The following is an 18,708-nucleotide window of genomic DNA, read 5'->3' on the forward strand; positions in this document are numbered from 1 at the left end:
TTTGGATGGAAAACTGCGAAAATGGCTAAAATTAATTCAAAATTGATGACACACAATGTCAAAGGACGCGTCTTGTACCATGGTACATGGTCTCGGATCCTTGCCAGTGGCCACTTGACCGTCAACTGTCACCAGAGACGTTGAAACTTGGCCGAGGATGGTGACGAGGCCTCCTGCCTGCTGTTACTATCTTTTTTTCGGCTTAAACACTTTTGCTTTGAGTGCTCGGGCTTAAAATACACTGCACACATGCAGGGCCACAGATAAATGTAGATATGAAAGGGGGGAAGCAGGGAGGGCGGTTCATCCACAGGACGAGGCGAGGACGAGTGTGAGGACGAGGATGCGGATGCCCCACTTGATGGCATCCTTCACAATTACAGCATTGTACGTGTGGACAATGCTTGTGGCTTGTCAGTCACTTTTTGCACATGTCTTGGCATCTGTATGTATATTAGGGTGGCTCATTATGACATTATGTAAATATTCTAAATATATTCTAAATATATAATCTAATTCAAAGAAGAAATATGAATTCAATTACTCTACTTAGTAGATTAAATAAGCTGTAAATATAATTTCCGACTCACCCTAGTGTAGATATGTCGCAGGATCTGCGTGCGTGTGCCATATACCTACACACACGAACTTAGCAACTCTTGCTTGGGCTCGTGTCACTTGGCTTTATTGTCAGAGTTGTTGTTTTTCTGTTGCTAAAATTCCATTACCTTATCGTCTTGCCGTTGGCTGTCCTCGTAAGGAAGTCTTCTTTTGGTCCTGGGATCATCCATCTGTTCCGCCCACCATAAGCCATAAGCCCCAACTAGTCTCCGTTTCCATCTGGCCTCGCCGCAACTGCAGTCAAGTTTTTGTGGCTGTCAGTATTTCATATTTGACTGATTGCCTTTGGTAATGCAGGGGGAAACCCCTTTCATGCGGACGAAAAGGAAAAAACGGGGAGGGGAATTCGAGAATCGAGTCAGCGTTTGATAGATCGCTCGAAATCCAATTAACAATCGCCACGGGCGACTAATGGCAAAAACTAGGACACGACATCCGAGCCTGTTGCACTGCCCTTCCCCAGGACTCTCTGCGCCCCTTTTGCGCCCCTCCCCCCATCGAACCTCCCTCGCCGCCACTGGCGTCATTTTGCGCTTCATTAAATCCTGATAAAAAGCAGCAGCAGCAGCTAGTCATTCCGCCCGGCACCTCCCCCTCCGTTTATGAAGCCAATTATACCGATGTTTTTCTTTATGCAAAAACTTTGCTTCCAGCCCTCTTTTCCCGCTTTTCCCGCCAGTTTTTCTCAACTCAACTCTTTGTTGGCTACTTCCTGTGCTTACAGTCCATAAATATTGATTCGGCTCTCAGCAAAAACTTTCTGCAGTTGCTATGTATTTTATACACTAGAGGGCGAAACCAGGAAAATCATTTTCCTCACTGCCATGCATCTTGGCTGATGGCTAAAAATAAACCAGCAATTTTCCAGAAAATAGTTTCGAACTAGAATGGACAATCCGTAATGTCCTTTAGCATTTTCTGGCAAGAAGTTTCCTTCTCTAATTGGAAAAAATTGTGAAGAGAACTGTTTTTGTTTCCTGAATTATGTTGACATTTGAAGTATGGAAAATATCATAATAAATAAAACAAAATCATTGGATAGCTCCATCATAGCTATCCATCATATAATCAATAGAAACTGTTTTAAGCTCGATGTTGAATCATTCATCAGTGGTGCAGTGGCACTGGTTAAATTTGATTTTGTTGCCAATTTTTTCGCAACTCGACTTTCCGCACTTTTGGCTTCCAAAAGTTTTGATATTTTCTTATCGCACTCCGTCGCCTAGGCGATTAGTTTCATGTAATGTTTTTCTGGTAATTACAACTTTTGTCCTTCGTTTTTATCTCTGAACTGCTGGCACTTTACCCATTTACACATATTATCCTGGCTCTGCGTTTCTGCGAAACCCTCTCGCTTTTGGATTCCAGCATCGTCACCTACTAACAAGGACCTATTGTGGGCGGGGTTGTGACTTGCTCCTATTCTCTCTGGTCGCCGCTCATTTCGTTTTAAATTTAATTAAAGAAAACTTTTTCCTACTGCTGCTGCAAGTTTTTATAAAGTAATTGTGGCAACTTTCGCTTGGTTTTTGCAGCTACATTCCGTTGCGGTTGGCAACTTTTCGGGGTGTTGATGATGGCGAAAGTTTATTAGCGCAATGAAGTGCCTTTTTAAGACCCTGCGAGGCCCGATAAATTCTGCTACTCAGATTATACATTTATTTTCTAGATAAACTCCTTACAAATTCTACAATTCTAAATTCTTTGTTTGGTCCTTGTTTTTCCAGCAAATCACCATAGGCATCCATTCCGGCGAAGTGGTGACTGGAGTGATCGGCAACCGAGTGCCGCGCTACTGTCTATTCGGAAATACTGTCAATCTCACCAGCCGGACGGAGACCACTGGCGTTCCGGGGCGCATCAACGTCAGCGAAGAAACCTATCGGTGAGTGCTGGTGCTTGTACTGGATGTTTTTTGCTATCTGGGCTCCCCGGGCAGGGAAATTGGCGGAAAGTCGGGATCGAAATCGGGTGGACAGGCCGCCACGTAGGCCTCTACCGCAGCCTTTTTGGCCTCCTCCGTATACGCTCCATCGCCGGTGGCCATGAAAGCCGCCAATGCGGCCTTTTCCGGATCCGTGACAGCCTGCAGGAGCTGCGCTTGGTTCTCACTCTCGTCCTCGCTCTCCCCTGCACTGCTGATTGTATCCAGCCGGCCCGCCTCGCTTCCCAGCTTGCATTTGGGCGAGGATTTTTCCCTCTGCTGATCCTTGTCCTCCGTGTCCTGTGCCTCAGGTCCTTCGAGCTCCTCGGTGAGATCGATGTAGCGTTGCAGGCGCTTTGGCAGCCTTAACGTGTCGATGCCGTTGGGCAGTTGATTGTGCATCCGCAGGACGTCGCGGATACAGCAGCTGAAAATTCAAGTTCCATGTTAAAGTCTTTGAAACATAATATAGCGTTAATCTATCTTGATTTTGTAAACGTGATGTCTTGATAATAGTTCGCAGGATTGACGTTGGTCGAGCTGCTCAAGTCTTTTGGTATACTTTTCTCGCCTTTAGGCGCTGCTCCTGTCAATCTCAGCGGGATATTTCATAAATTAATTTAAGTTTCGCACAATAAGCTCATACGGTGAACAAAAAAATCCGCACAGCAAACAAAGTTCATGTGCTTATAACTTTTCTCGTGAGTGAAAGGCAGCAAGAGCGAACAAACTTTCACTAAAGTTGCCTGCGAAACTAGAGGAAGAAGTTAAAGTAGCGGATATTGGTAGCGGATTCTTTTTGGCCCTTCCACTTTGAGCCGCAGTGAAAGCTGCCTCCAAAGTTCGCCAGTGTGTGGAGCCGGTTCTAAAGTGCCTTTTTGATACAGCGTGGAGCAGCGGCAACTTGTCCGAAATTCTTGCGAAAGTGAGCCCCAAATTGGCGTCATAAAACGCACGGAAAGCTTAACAACATGCTAATCAGCTGCCAGGGGTATCCAACCAGGAACTCCGCAGTTTATGTCCATGTTAATTTGTCCTGTCAAGTTTCTCTGTTCTGGCAATATTTTGGCATTTTTACGGCCGCCGACAACAAATTCGACCAATCAATAAAGCAAGCTGACACCGCCCAAGGGGAACAGATGAGCGGCGGAAGTCACTGAGCAGCCATAAAAGCAGGCACAAAAAGCGTTGCCTACTTGTGGGCGCCTCTACGGAAGTCGGGATGCCGGGGCGTATGCGCAATGTATTCGCCCATGACGGCAATCGTCACATTCTCTTCAAGACTCTGATTTCGGGGCCAATGCGTTATGCATGCATTCTTTGCGGGTACCAAAGAGATTTGCATAAATTGAAATCGCAAAATGGCTGGCTACAAGAAGAGGAACTGCGGCAGAACATATAAATCAAGTGCTCATTTCGAGCACATTGTTGAAGCCTCGACAAGTGGACGCCGACTCGATTGCAAATACAGTGGCTATTCACTTTTCAGCAAAGGAAAATATGATGAGAGACTGTAACTATATTTATAATTTAACTCAAAGCTTAGTTTATCTAAATAATCTTCAAAGAATGTCAGACAAACGAAACATAACATATTCTATATAAACACTTAAAAGAATTTTTTCTGGAATCAACACCCATGCTTTACTGTATGAAATGCAGGGCAGGAGCGCGAGTTTTCGCATCGCAAACATTGGCCAGAGAAAAACAAACTGGCAAACAAGCTGGAAAACGGGTTTCCAGCTGAAACGAGAGCCAAAGTCAATGGACATTTTTGTGGCACGTGAGCAGGCGGAGGCAAATATGTTTGTGTATTTGTGTACCCGGCATCATCGGGTCACCGAGTGCTCCACAAATAAGTGGCACATATGTGGGCTAAGACCCCGCATATGGAATCCCACAAGAACCTTATCAATTGCAGACGACAACTTCTGGAATTAAGTCGAAGAAACTTCTCGACTCAAACAGCGATCAACGTGGCAAGGAAATTCGCATCGATTTAATTCATTAAGTTGGCCGACATTTGACTACATTGCGGCCGAGTCAGTGAGGCAAGCGGGAAAGTTTCGACCCGACTTCTGGATACAATACATGAAAGAAGAAGGCCAACTTGCACTAAGCCGCCCGACAAAAGCGGCGAGGGACGAGGGAAACTTGTCAACTTTTGCCCAGACAGTCTGTCAGTTTGTCAGCCAGTCAGTTGGGCTCCTGTCTTATGCTTATTTCATTTTTCGGGCTTATAGCCGAATTGTCTGCCCGTAGGAAGTTAAGCAAGCGTGGCGGACCTAAGCCAAAGTAATTGAATAAAAAAGTGAAACTTATTATGGCTGTCGGACTCCATTCTCCCTGGCCTAATCTCCATTTCCGACCAAAAGACGTGGGCAGCCCATTGTTGGTCATTGTTGATAATTACCGGCATAAATGACGAAGACTGGGCACTCCGTAGACCTGCTCTTTGCCAATAATCTTGTCCATCAAAAGGCGGCCGTAGCGATCGAAGAACATTTCCCTGCGGGCGGCGTATAAAAGGGGCTGAAATAGAATATTAGAGTTAATAGTAAGACAAACTACTTCTTACATATTGCACCACTCCAGAAGATATCATTAATTTAATAGGCATTTGCTCACCTTGAAGGGCATCTCAATCATCACCACATTGCGCAGCAGAATCTTGAGGCACATGACCAGTTCGAAGCTGTAATTGCGGCCATCCTCGATGAGTTTGTCGAGCAGCGCTATAATTACGGAGGCGCCTCCGTCCGGCGGCTGCGGTGCGGCGCCGTATCTGCAACGGATGGAAGGGGCGTGGGTGGTGAGAGGGCGTGTCAGCGGTCGGGAGTAACCGGTGGGTAACTGTTTGCAAATGAGATACAAGCTGCCAGCACGTAGTTGGTTTGCTTGTGGTCAATGCAAAGGGTCAGAGGTCGGCGGGCGATGGGGCGGCAATAAATGCTAGATGCCCCGATAAACACAATGTACAAATGAAATAATGAACAGACACGACTCGCGGTTGTGTCAGTTGCACACTAGCACACACGCACAGGAGCAGAGATGTACACATGTACACTGAGAAAAAAGTGTTGTCAATTAAAATATTTCCTGAGCTGAATGTTTAGCTTTCTTAAGGTGTACATCAAAGTGGTATAAATTAAAATGGGAATATCTTAAAATATCTACAATAAAGCTTTTCCAATTGTTAAGTGACCACAATTTTCTCTCACTGCATTCAGGCCGACCTGAGTAAATGGCAAATGAAGTGCGAATTGCAAATTGCAAATGGCGACGGCAGTGTTGTCACTTTTTAAATTGAAAATGTTTGTCAAAGATCTCCCCCGCATTCGCATTTCTCGTTTTTTGCCTGATAAGCATTGTAATTTATATGTTTCGCTTATTTATGTGTTGTTTCACCGCCGGTACATTGTATAAATATTGTCTTTTTGCCCAGCGAACAGAGTCGCAGGCCACATGGCGTATGCGCAATTATGCACTAGTAAATCAATTTGGCAGCGAGTGAAAGTAGCAGCGAAAAAGGAATTCATTTCTCCACATTCATTTGCATATTTTATGGCCAATTTCAAATGGAAATGCAACAAAGCGCAGAGCGAAACGCAAATTAAAACACACAAAAGCGAAACAATATTGAAAATTTATGGCGCATCAGCATCAGTAACTCGAAAAACAGTGGCCGCATCTGAATAAAAATCAGTCGAGGCCGAAAGGCGTCGGCGCAGAAAGCGAAACAAACCCACCTCCGAAAACATCCGGGAAAGCGGTGGAAAACCGGGGGGGAAACCGACAGCGGGGAATTGGCAAGCCAAACTCAAACATTTGCCATCAATCGAAGCCATTGCAATTGCAATTTGCTTGGTGCAATCAGCACAGCTGGCGGGAATCTCAATACCGAGCTGAATCTGGGATGTACAACTGGCCTCCGCCTCATAATGCGAATTCTTTCCGCACTACGCCCCTTTTGAGGAGTGGAATTCACTTTTAATTTCGTAGGACAACAAAGGGGGCACATAATGTTGCAAATCGGCGGATGGGAAGGGGGTGCTCAAGAATTCGCCCGAGAAATGATTCGGAATTTCATTTGGCAGCTATGCTAAAGCTGTATTTTGGCGGAGGCATTTTGAAATTTATATTTAACGCCAAAAACCATAGTTCTATTACTTTTAAGGGAAATAAATAAAGTGCAAATTTAAAGAGACTTCTTAAGTCGGCACCTAAGTCACTTCTAGGAAAAATCACATAAAATGTGCCACTCAGACCGAAGGACCTGCGGAAATTGAATAATTTTTGCGAAAATCTTGATCTAATGAAATTCAAGCTGCCTTCCGCCAGCCGTCGACATAAACTTTGACAGCCGAGCATCTCAGACGGGGACTTTGTTGTGACTCGCCTTTTTGGCCAGCAATCAATACTCGCATTTTATGCAAAGCATCCTTTTTGGCGCTGCATCAAAAATTGAAATCGAAGCCAGCGAAATGGCGGGGCGGAGCGGAAGGCGTGGCCGCGGCCATATCCAGTTAGGAAACAATAAATTGCCGCGACGGCGAAAGTCAAGGACGAAGGACGAAGGACTCAGGATCAGGACCAAGTCGAAACTGCAGGCGTTTACATATAAATTTATGAATCTCGGCCGAGGACCCGAGTGCATGCTCGTAACTTTTTACAAGCTGCTTTTTTGGACCTCGAGACTCGCTGGAGACCGCCTTGTGATGCAAATTCGCTGTGGCAGCGACTTTCATATTTAATGATAATTTTTCCTTTTATTTTCTCTACCCGCTCCTTGGCTTGGGTCTCGTCGAGCGTTTTCTTGTGGCTTCGCGAGCACTTGCTTATGCTAAGCGTCTTGTATTTTATGTTGCATACATAGCGGCGCCGCCAAGTGGCGACCGCTTTGCATATTTCTCGCTAATTGAAGTGGTAGTCGCTGGCACTTCCCTTCCAGTCTCCTTTCCCTTCCCCCCGACCGGAAGTCCTTTTTCCAGGCCACGACTTACCTCAGCAGTATGAGCAGCAGTTCGGGAGCGTTCGCCTGCAGGGCAATGCGAAGGGGCGAGGACTTGCCGCAGGACTCAATGGGGACATCAATGAATCTGCAAAAAACAAGAACAAAAAGCCGGATAAGTCAGTTAGTTTTTAGGCCCACATTCCGAGTGAGTTTAGTGGCCACCCAAATGGGCGACAAGCATCAAAATGGGCTTCGCACATTAGCAGGACTCTCTGGAGCTGAGAAAATGGGCCTGGGCGGGAGCCAGACCTCAATTAAGCTGCTCGCTTGTTGCTCATGCCCTTCCATTACAGGAAACACAGTGAAAAATATAAAGCCTTTCCTTCTCTTTACTTGGAACTAAAAGAAGAGACCAAAGTTCGTACTTTAAGATGTCTTAAAGACGGATTACTGAGCCATATTACCTATTCAACTTCGACAATTTTGCCATGTTTTTTTCTGTGCCTAACTTGACATTGCGTATACGTAATGTGTTGTGTGAGTGGTGGGCGTTTGTCTCCATTCAGGCATTAGCATGTACAATGCACTTAAAGCACATTTCCGACACAGCGCACACACACACACACGGCTTTTATGTCTACGCATAAAAGTAGGCAAATAAAAGAGCAGAAACCACAATAAACCGGAAGTAGAAGTAACCCACACAGCAGACGATAAGCGCACTTTGAGCCACCATCCAGTGACAGCTTGGAAATTGGCTTGGCAAATTCATTTGCGTTTTATTGGCGGCGATAAAAGTGAGTCCCTGCAAGAATCAAGCCATTCCCCAATCGCATCCCGTGACAGGTTCCTCAATAGCCGTATATAGCACCTCGTGGCTGGCACATTCTCCTCCAGTCGGAAGTGATTTGCCCCCAAGTCAGACATTAACACTTTAATCAGCTGCTGAGTGGGCTGACAAATCAAATTTCTGTCTAATGGTCTGCTTAGCGAGTATTAGGCGGCGTTTCATGTTAATGTCTTTGCTATACAGTGCGCACTTCGATTCAATCCGATGAAAAGAGTGGGAGTTCTTTCGGCTTGTCCCAGTGCCTTGCATATATTGGCAGGGTATAAATTATTCCGAGTGGCATTAAGTCGGCAGGTGGACTAGCTAGTGGATTATGCTAAACAGCAGTGCGATAATGCAACTTGCTAGTTTAAGCCACTTAAGCTGTGCAATTACTGAATTAAATAATGCTTTTTTCAATCAACAAATTGTATTTAGTGCTTTCTTTTTACAGCTGCTTTTGTTGCAATAAGAACACTAACATCGAAAGTAAATTAAATCTCATTGTTAGCTTTTAGCTTCAACACCATTCCGCTTCACGAGTGTTCACTGTTCTGCGAAAACTTTGGCAATATGCTGCTCCAGCACTGATTTATGCAGCTTCAACGGCATTTGGCCGAAACGTTTATTGTCACATTGCTTGTTTTTCTCAGCTCCTCAGTCACACACACACACACACACACACACGGATTCCGGCCCCACATACATTTGCAGCTATTAACGCTTATTCATGACTTTGGCTGCTGTTTTGCGAGAGGGCATCATAAATGTCGTCTTAATGCTTGCCAGTCAGTATGTTTTTTGCCCTCTGTTTGTTTAAGAAGCGCAAACAGTCAACTCTGCAATGGTGTGGGTGCATGGTATATCCATGGGGGCGGGCTGTATCTGTGTGGATTAGTGGGCGTGGTGGGGTTGAGCATGCTTTTGTGCGCTTATTACACGCATTTTTGACTTTAATCCTCCGAAGTGCTGGCGAACAAAGCCGAAATAACAAAAGGTTTACATCGCTGCCTGTTGGTTTTCAGCTTATCGCATCAGGGACACTCACACACGGACCTCGTGTGCATGTGGGCGGGTCGGAAAAAGAAGGCGGAAAATGGGAAACCCCCCGAGAGCAAGCTGCAAATGAAAATCTTAATTATACATGACACCAGCAGAAGTGAGAGAAAGCCACCGCCAGTGATTGAGAGCCATTCCCTGTAAAAGTGTATTCGCAGTCGTGTCTGTGGTTGTAAATTGTCGCCATCTTTCACTCAATTATGGCAGTCACACGCACACACACACTCACTCTGTGTAGGTGCCACAACAATGGCTGATGAATTAATTTAATTAAAATCCTTTCATTTCTCTGGTTACCCTTCACGTTCGTCCACCATTTTCCCAGCGGGTATTTATAGTATCTTATTGTTACCGAAACATGATTATTATGTGGAAAACTGGCAAGCCATTAAGGTTGCTCGGTATCTCGGCACATACATAGTCCGATTTTTATAGTTTCATTTTTAATTCTTGTCGATTTTCTTCAAAAGCAACTTATAATTTGCTTTAATAGCCATAAGTTAGGCGTATAGAAAGGCTTACTTCGACTGTTATAAAAGTAAGAGCTCTCCATAAATGTCCAAGCATACTGCTAGTATAAAAAACTCCTTGGGGGAATGAAGACCTCGGCATGGCACCCAGGCAACTATCCAATTAACCCGGCTAGTGTGAAAATCGCTCGAGGCAGCAAAAGAGCGCGACACATGAAAGCCACGCGGAGAAAGTGGTGAGGTGGGAAAGAGCGGAGAACGTCAGGACAGGATGGGGGGACTGGGCTGAGGACTCACCTGAGCTGTCGCTCCTGCTCGAAGCGCGGAATCCAGACGGGCAAAGTGAGCTGCTCGCGTGTGGCGTGCTTCAGAAAGTAAACCATCGCCCGGACATTCTCGTGCTGCGAACAAAGGACATACATGGGTGTCTATCCCACGGGGGCAGGAATAAGGTCTGCCTGCCAGTCTCACCTGATCCTGGAAGTCACTGCGCCAGCCGGCGATGAAGTGCGGAGCATGTGGTCCAAACAGGGCGCCCAGGAAAATGCGCTCATACGTCTTCTCGCACTCGTAAATGGCCACTGAATTGCACAGAGCGGAGATAAATTAGTCATGGGAACAGGAAAATAGTTAAAAGTTAATTTATATGGAAAAGCCACGTTTAATAGCATTTCGAAGTGGGTAATGCCATAAACCAAATTTGTATACACATTGTGACCGATTTTGCCGCCATGCAGGCAAATTGTCGGTAAGGAAGAAAGCGGTTGAATAATGTCATCAAATGGCAGCAGCGCAGCCATAAAAAAGCTAATTACGTGGCTGCACTTGTTGATGCTTTGGTTTTTTGGCTTTCGGTTTCGCTGGCTTTTTGGCACAGCCCAGAAATGAAGTCAGCGGAAAACGGAAACGGACACAATGCTTGCCAAACCAAGGCCAGAGGGTCCAAAAGGCTGGAGTCAGCAACAAAGCAACTTGGTGAGTGGGGACAGGACAAACAAGGAGCAAGTTTTATTGCACACGAGTCCAGATCCCCCGGCAGAGGCATGCCATTAATTCCAGGCACTTTTCCCGCTCGCAAAAGTTTACGCAGCCTTTTAATTAGAGGCAGCCAGCATGCGTACGCCCCAAATAACTTGCAACACTTTGAGGCACTTTACAAGTTTTACGATGCAGCAACAACGGAGCAACAGAACGACATCAGCAACACTTTCTTAACGCAATTAGCAGAAACACGTGATTAAAGTGAAAACTGCCTGGTTATGGGCGTAATAATCCGATGCGATGGGATGATATTTATGAAAGTGTGCAAAGCACACAGCCACGCCCAAAAAGCAAACAGGAAAGTCGTGCCACACACACACTCACACACATACGCATACATATGCATTTAAATTAAATTATTTAGTTGGCCCGACTCCACTCACCCAGCAGCTTGACGACCACCTCCGAGTCCCGGACTCCCCAATCCCAGCAGGTGCGCAGTCCGATGTACAGGATGTTGTGATACTTGCCCATGAGGCAGACCTGGGGAATACGCAAGAGGAGGAGGAGGGGTGAAGGGGCTGAATCCCACCTGAAGTGCTACTTTTTAAATTATAAATAATTGCCATATGAAGAGCAGGCATTTAAAATGCAAGAAAATTAAGTTTAGCAGACTCTGCCAAAGGAAATTAAGCCAGAAACAACTTGCCATATTTATTTACATTCCAAAAAGCCAATTGGGTTAATATATAGATGCATAGTTTTAGTACTTTTATAACGGTTTTATAGAAAGTTTTATTAAATTCCACTTTTATTCGACTCAAAAGGAAAGCAATGTTATTGGGCTAATTACTCATTGGTTTTCATTCATAAGTCTTGGTATAGTTTAAACTTTAAGATGTATTTAATACGACAATAAAATATAATTATTTATTTATTTAATTTTTGAAGTACAGGAAACTAATTGTCAAAGCTTTATTAATTAAATTGAATAGACTCTTTTAAGCAAATATTTATCTATATTAATTATTGAAGTATTGCACACAGAGTTGCCACATTTGCAACACTCGATTTGTATATAAAGCTCACCTGACCGTTCTGCTCCTTGGCCATTCGGTGGTACCTCATGGCCGCCGTCACCGCGATGGCGGCCACCTCGTCCGTCTGCGAGTTCTGGCCGCCGCTGCAGCCCTTGATGATGGAGCTCAGGTGGTCGAGGACATCTCGCCGCGACTGCCGGTCCTGCAGGCCGTTGCGCGAGATCTGCTCGAAGGTGTCGTCGAAGAAGCACTCGAAGATGTAGTCCATGACCAGATGGCGGCGCTGGGTCCGCCGGTTCCGCTGGTGACTGGCCCGTTCGGCGGGATTCCGCCGCAGTCGTTCCCGCAGCCGCAGACGCAGCCGTGCCCGTGACTCAGTTTCCCGGCGGAAGCCGTAGAAATGCCGTGGTAATGGCAACCAGCAGCGAACCCACACAAATTGGCTTTTTAATTGACTTACCAGCCGCTGGAAAGCCTGTAGCAACTGCGAAAGCATATTGCAAACAAAATTTAATTCACTTTAAGTAGGCAAATATTTTCGATTGAGGTGAATTGATTCCCTCCAAAGAATTGAAATTCCGCTTCAAAAAAACTCCCGCACTGCTGAAGCCAAAGAGTCACAATGCACAAAAAAGAGAGCATTTCTTTTGCGGGGGTGACTCTCTTTCGCTATCGATTTTTTGCAGCTGGCAATGATGTGCCGGGAGAACTTTTGATAAACATAAACAACTCAAAATGAGCAGGGAATGAATATTAATTTTAATATTTCTAAGCATTGCAATCATTTAAGAACGTAATTACTTAGTATGCGAAGCTTATTCAAAAGTTGATATACAGCTCAATTACTTTTGAGGCCTCTTTATTTCCATACAACTCCCAGCAAAGCAATTGGCAAACAGGTGTTTGATTACCGGCCGACAAGTATATTTCTATGAGCTCTTCAAAAACCGAATGGAACTCGAGGACTCCATTGAAACTGATTCGATTCAATTCAATTCGATTGGCTTTTGCTAAACAGTCTATTGCACTTTGAAATTTGCTGGCATTTTTCCGAACCATTTATTCACCGCACGCAGCTTACACACAATTTTCCACCCCACTCATCAGCAGCCGCTGGAAAACTAAACAAACGAAGTTCAAATTCTAAGAACGCTCAGCTGTTTACCTAAGCGCTCACTCTCCCGCTTTCTCTCCTCTCTCTCTCTCTTTACACGGAGAGCAGCGGAGGTATTAAATACGCGTTTCATGAGCATAAAGCTGAATTAAATTCCTATTTAAAGTATATAGTACATACATGTATGCTCACACATTATTTTTGTGCAAAATGGATAATGTTTGGCGATAAGCATAAAATCAAATGAGGCATAAAAACGCAGGTTTTTTGCAATTTTGCAATGTTAAACTGAAAAATAATTGCTTTGTCATTATGAGCTTGGCTTCAACAAAAATCAATTTATTTCGAATGAAATGCTAATGGTGTGCTGTTTATTGTTTGAGTTCTTTTTTCGATTAAAATCATTCATTAATTTTCTGTTACAACTGAAAACTGAAAACTAATACTAAGTCCCTCAATCTACTAATCCCCCTTCAATGGATCCATTACACTTGCAAGGCGTTCATTTTGAAATAAATATTGAAACATGAATAAATTTTAATCTGTAAATAATAGAAACGTTTTGTTTAAAACACGACTCCGATTGTCATGTAAATCTCTCAGCTGCTACGAAATAATTTCATATTTTAAATAGCAATTGTGCACATTGTTTACATGTTTTTCTATCCCCCTTTGCCAATTAATATTTATTTATGCGGCACATATCAATTTACCCAAACATTATTCAGGCACACTCATTCCATTATTTGCCGTATTTGCACGTTTAATATTTGGGCTGACAATTAAGCGCTGGGTAAATATTTAAGCACTGCCATAAACATTAATTAAGAACGCACACGCAGAGATCCAGAGATGATGGCTGGGATAATCATGTCTGGCAGGGATTCCTGGGGTCCTTCGCCTTAATCGCATATGCAAATAGGTGTCGAAGGACATTCGGCGCAGTGTAATTAACTCAGGTCCATTAAAACGGTGCATATTTGTGCTGGTTACCCAGGACAACACGGCAATATTTTCACCTGAGCGCTAATTAAAAGGGCAATGCAATTGTGGCCATATGCAGGCTATCCGATGCCGCAAAGGTCGCCAATAAATTGAATTAAATGCGTATCCAATCAGCGGCGTATTGGCCGTTAATATATGAGTCCGAATAAATGCAACAATGTGTGGTAGGTTGCACTGTGGTCGAGCCAAGCGGAAGCGGAAATGCACACAAGCCTGCGAAATTTTTATTCCGCTTCCGTTTTGTGCTGCACTCGATTGTGCGGGCACACGGAGCACAATAACCGAATTTACATAATTTCTGGCGATGCAATCTAACAGCTGAATAAGGACTCTCCCACGGTGGAAATTACGATGGCAATTTATTGGTGTGCAGATTGAGAAAAATACGACCCCCGTGATATATGTACATCATTCAGAGTGCATTATGGCATCAGACCAAGTCCACCAGGTAACTCCCTAACTCGAATTTATGTGACTGCCAAAGGAGTCACATCTCCCATCTTAAGCACTACTATTCTTTGCTTACTGAATTGGTTTGCATCTAAAAGATATAGTTAATACTCAGAACATAACGTTCTGCCTTTATATCCCATCGTAAGTGATATTAAAACATGACGATTACTTTGTAATTTTGGATAGAATTATTTACTGCGCAATTCTACTTAAGAAAGTTTTATTTACGAAAATTCAGTTTACACCATGCCTTCCGCCCTGCAACTTATGGCATCTGCCCCCTTTCCTTTTTGCAGGCTCCTCTGTCTGGCTATCAACCAGGATGACTCGTTCCACTTGGAGTACCGCGGACCCGTTATCATGAAGGGCAAACCGACGCCCATGGACTGTTGGTTCCTGACGCGTGCCACCAGCAGCATTTTGGGAGGAACTTCCTCGACCGGAGGCGGTGGCGGCGGAGGAAACGGGAGCTTGGATTCGCCGCTGCTGCAGCCAGCCACTCCGACGGCTGGCGGGGCCACGCCCATTCCCGCAGTCGCCCAGCGGGCAGCAGGACATGCCAGCGTGTCACGTACTTCGTCCGCAGGAGGAGGGGGAGGAGGAGGAGCGGTCGTGGGCACATAGGAACTGTGCAAGGACTCGTCCTGCTGCTGCTGAAACATCCTGTAAAGTTGCCACTGCGTGCGTGACTCCATCTGTCCGAATGTCTGCGGCCAAATCTGCAGGTCCTTGGACCACTTAACCACTTCATTTCTATGCCTTTGTGTTTGCCATCCTGCATCCTGCATTCTGCGCCCTGTGTCCTGTGTCCTGTGTCCTTTCTCCCGCGTCCTGCATCCTAAAACCCAAGTGTGTGTTCTTGGCATTGTGTGATTGTTGCTGCTGGCACATTGCGGCCGGAGCCCGAGGAACGTCGGATCGTTGTGCAAGGTAATTTATGTTAATGCTCTCCTATCTGCAACCATTCAAGCCAACCATCCGGGCCAACCACTTAGCCCAGTCACTTTACAAATGATTTATATTTCTCGTGTCTACGCTGGGAAAACCATCATTCGGCTTTAAAAACTGTGTAGATTGTATTGACTATCTTTTACCCACTAAGTGGAAAGTCTGAATTTAGCCTAGCTTCCACTTAAATATATTGCGATATCAATGCAAATGTGGTTAGAGTTTAACCTAATGTGCGCAAATCGTATGATTAATACAAAGTGTTATATTCAGGGCACGTAATTTATTCCACATTATCATGTCATGTACTACAATCCCTTGAAATTAGCCTCGCCCTCCGGGGCCTTATCGGAACAAATTCTAATGCCAGCCATAAAGAATATTTTGTGTCAGGACAAGTTTCAACCCATCTGGCCCTATCCGCTCGGCAGTAAACTAGATAAGTCCAAAACAACTCAATATAAAAGCCATAATATGCCAAACAGTTAAATATATCTCTCACTCGAACTCTAAAGGATTTTGTCAGCACAGCCAGCGAAAGCGCAAAGCCTTTCATCCTGCCACGCCCCACGCCCCACGCCCACTCTTTATCCTCGAACCGAAGCTGGCATTTGTTCTGTGTGTGTTTTTGTTTACAAAGTTTTGGCCAATCAAGCTGCAAGCCAAAGAGTTCTGTTTCAGCCGAAAATACCCCAGAAGGAGCGCATTCGGGTGATCGGAGGAGCGGGTGTGCATAGAATTTAGCACATATTTTGAAAACAAATATTTGATATGAGCAAGCTGGCGAACCAGCCCGAGGCACTTGCTCCAGTCCAAAGGAAAAGCCACAGCGCGGGTAGGTCCAAAATCGAGGATTAGCTATTGGGGCCACCCTCCCAAGCAGAACATAACTAATTTGACTGGCCAGAATGTTCTCTTTTTCGAACTCAAGTATATTTTTGGGCCAAACTTTGCTCAAAATACCATGTACCATACAAAGCTTGATGAAATCGCATTAAACGCCCCCAGAAACCCATTCTCATACTAGCTAAGTAGCATGCCACAGCAGAAAAAAGGCAGATACTTGCAGGAAAATTCGGTTGTCCCAATTTCTGGGCTGGCATTTTAAGTGCACATATATCGCCATTGTAGATATCTGTCTACCCTTCGGATATATATCTGCTTATGGCCTCGATATGGCGCACATTATCGTTAAATGCCAGCGGCAACAACAAGTTGGCATGCAATTTGATGACTTGGAAGTTGGCAGGCATTTTGATGATGCCATTCAACTGGCTGGATTGTGGGCGTATGTAATTCAGGCTTCCTAACGATGGCTCGTTAGAAATGGATTAACATTGATTAGTTCTCGCAGCCTGCTCGCTGGTGGAGCCAAATCATAAATTTCCCTAATTAAATGCCCCCAATTTCGGTCCAGAATTTTTCACAAATCCGAACATTTCGGGCTCCCTTGTTGCTCATTGAAATTCACTGGAGCCAGAAATAAAAAGTACAAATACCCATAAAAGTTGCCTGATTTGGTGGTCCCCAAGAAATCCTGCCCGCCTTGTTTCCGCTCCTGTCCCTTTTCGCCTGCTCATAATTTTCCTCATTTTTCCTATTTAGTCTTATTTATTCTTCACATCCGGCCTGTTTGTGGAGGAAGTTGTTCGGGGGATGCGGTGGCTACCTTTCCGAGCTTTGCCTCATTTAAGTTGGCCCACTTTAAAGGCCTTCGCTGAAGGGATGCATTGGCCACACGGAACCACTTCAGAATTGTAATTATTTTTAATGAGCGACGCCTTCGATTGCAGTGCTAGTTGTAATACAGTTGAGTGTAAAATAATATGGCCAGCCCGAAGTAAATATAAATGAAGGGGAAAGTGAATAAATAGCTGTGAAGATAATATTTTCAATATTTCTCGTTCATTGTATGCGAATCAAGTTCTGCAAAAGCTTACTTGGTTGGAATTCCTACTGCATACATTCCATTAAATACAACTGTGTGTTTCTGAAGTACACATCGGCTTTAATGAGCCCCCAGTTCGCCTCATCAGCTCCACTTCAGATCCATTTATCATGCGCCAGACAGATACATATATCTATATATATGTATGAATACAAACCGAGGCAAATTTATTCGGTCCGCAACAAAAGAGCGATTTTTCTTTGCGTTTCCGCATCATTGGGAATATGGAAATAACGCGGCTGCCATCAAGCCCGTACAATTTCCGTTTCCTGTGCGCGCTAACATACAAATCCGGATATCGCAAAAATACCAATCAAATAAATATTTACCCGACTAAATACGGCATAAGCTCTTATGCGACAATTGGGCGTGGCAGCGAGGGCGGGGCATCTTATTAAAAATTTAGCTGAATTCGCAGTGACAGGCGTGCAAAGTTTGTCAGATGCAGGGAGAAAAGAGCGAAGACGAAGACCCGGTCCCAGTCTCATTTAAAATTCATAAAGATGGAAATTATGATTGCGATGAGCCGACGACAAAATGTCAGAGGCAAAGGCTTCTTTTCTAGTCACGGTCCCAGGCGACTCTTTCGAGAGGAATAACGAAGGGGAAGAAATGGGAAAAGAAGGAACACTATACACTATGTGGCATAATAACGCTTATATAGTAATAAGGCTGATGAGACGATAATGAGGCTCTGGCAGATGAGTTACGCATACGCCACGTGGCCCCGAAGAAAGGGGTCGACCTGTAGAAGTCCAAACATATTACTCACATGCTGGCACACTTTCGGCAGTCAAAGGAAGCCCGCTCATTGAATTATCCCATCTCTTTGCTTACCTCACACAAAGCTGGGTGGGCGGAAAATTGGGTTGGGCAAAAGTTTTTCCAGCTTGCTTAGTTTTTCGGAGAGCCAACATAAAAGTTTTCCTATTTAGATTACTGTCGAATGTCAGTTCTGGCAGGGCAAAGGAAAAAGCACAAAGTTTTATTGCCCCAACTCGAGGGGTTTATTAATAAATGATACAAGGATGCAGGACATTCCGGCAGGTATTCGTTTGACATGGATGAGCCCTTGGGTAATTTGACTGCAGCAAGGACACGGAAACTGAGGACTCTGGGCATTGTCGCCGCCCGATCAACACTGGCAGGAGTAAACAGTCGAGGCGTGGCTTAATCGAAAACTCGGCACTAATTTCAATTAAAGTTGGAATGATTGCAAACAGGCAGGCATTCAACTGCAGACAGTGGCCACATTAACTGTCTTCCTTCCTCCTCCTACCCCCGCCCTCCGCAAATAGGTCCTGGGCAAACAGGACGACTTCGATGGCATTCATTTGCATACCGCTGCAACTTGCCACGCCC

General features: G+C 44.7%; 2 protein-coding genes across 4 annotated transcripts in view; one reads left to right on the forward strand and one right to left on the reverse strand.

Annotated features, from left to right (window-relative positions):
* LOC117144427 (guanylate cyclase soluble subunit beta-1) overlaps positions 1-18,708 on the forward strand; it is a 43,390-nt gene that overhangs the window by 21,273 nt on the left and 3,409 nt on the right. For both annotated transcript variants that reach the window (XM_033309569.1, XM_033309570.1), the window contains 2 exons: positions 2,349-2,506; positions 14,747-15,380. In XM_033309569.1, the coding sequence (XP_033165460.1) occupies positions 2,349-2,506; positions 14,747-15,074 (486 nt within the window). In that variant the 3' untranslated portion in view covers positions 15,075-15,380. The remainder of the gene's footprint in view (positions 1-2,348; positions 2,507-14,746; positions 15,381-18,708) is intronic.
* LOC117144428 lies at positions 2,499-12,955 on the reverse strand. Of its 2 annotated transcripts, XM_033309571.1 has the most exons (9): positions 12,725-12,955; positions 11,928-12,362; positions 11,282-11,381; positions 10,329-10,438; positions 10,155-10,258; positions 7,549-7,644; positions 5,174-5,330; positions 4,959-5,077; positions 2,499-2,972 (listed from the first exon to the last, which is right to left on the reverse strand). In XM_033309571.1, the coding sequence occupies exons 1-9, from the start codon at positions 12,935-12,937 to the stop codon at positions 2,540-2,542; spliced, it is 1,767 nt and encodes a 588-aa protein (XP_033165462.1). In that variant the 5' UTR covers positions 12,938-12,955; the 3' UTR covers positions 2,499-2,539. The 2 variants fall into 2 exon arrangements, with proteins under 2 accessions (XP_033165462.1, XP_033165463.1); XM_033309572.1 differs by lacking the exon at positions 12,725-12,955 and having other exon boundaries at positions 11,928-12,389.

This window comes from Drosophila mauritiana, chromosome 3R (assembly GCF_004382145.1).
Source record: "Drosophila mauritiana strain mau12 chromosome 3R, ASM438214v1, whole genome shotgun sequence".
Classification (NCBI taxonomy): Eukaryota; Metazoa; Arthropoda; class Insecta; order Diptera; family Drosophilidae; genus Drosophila; species Drosophila mauritiana.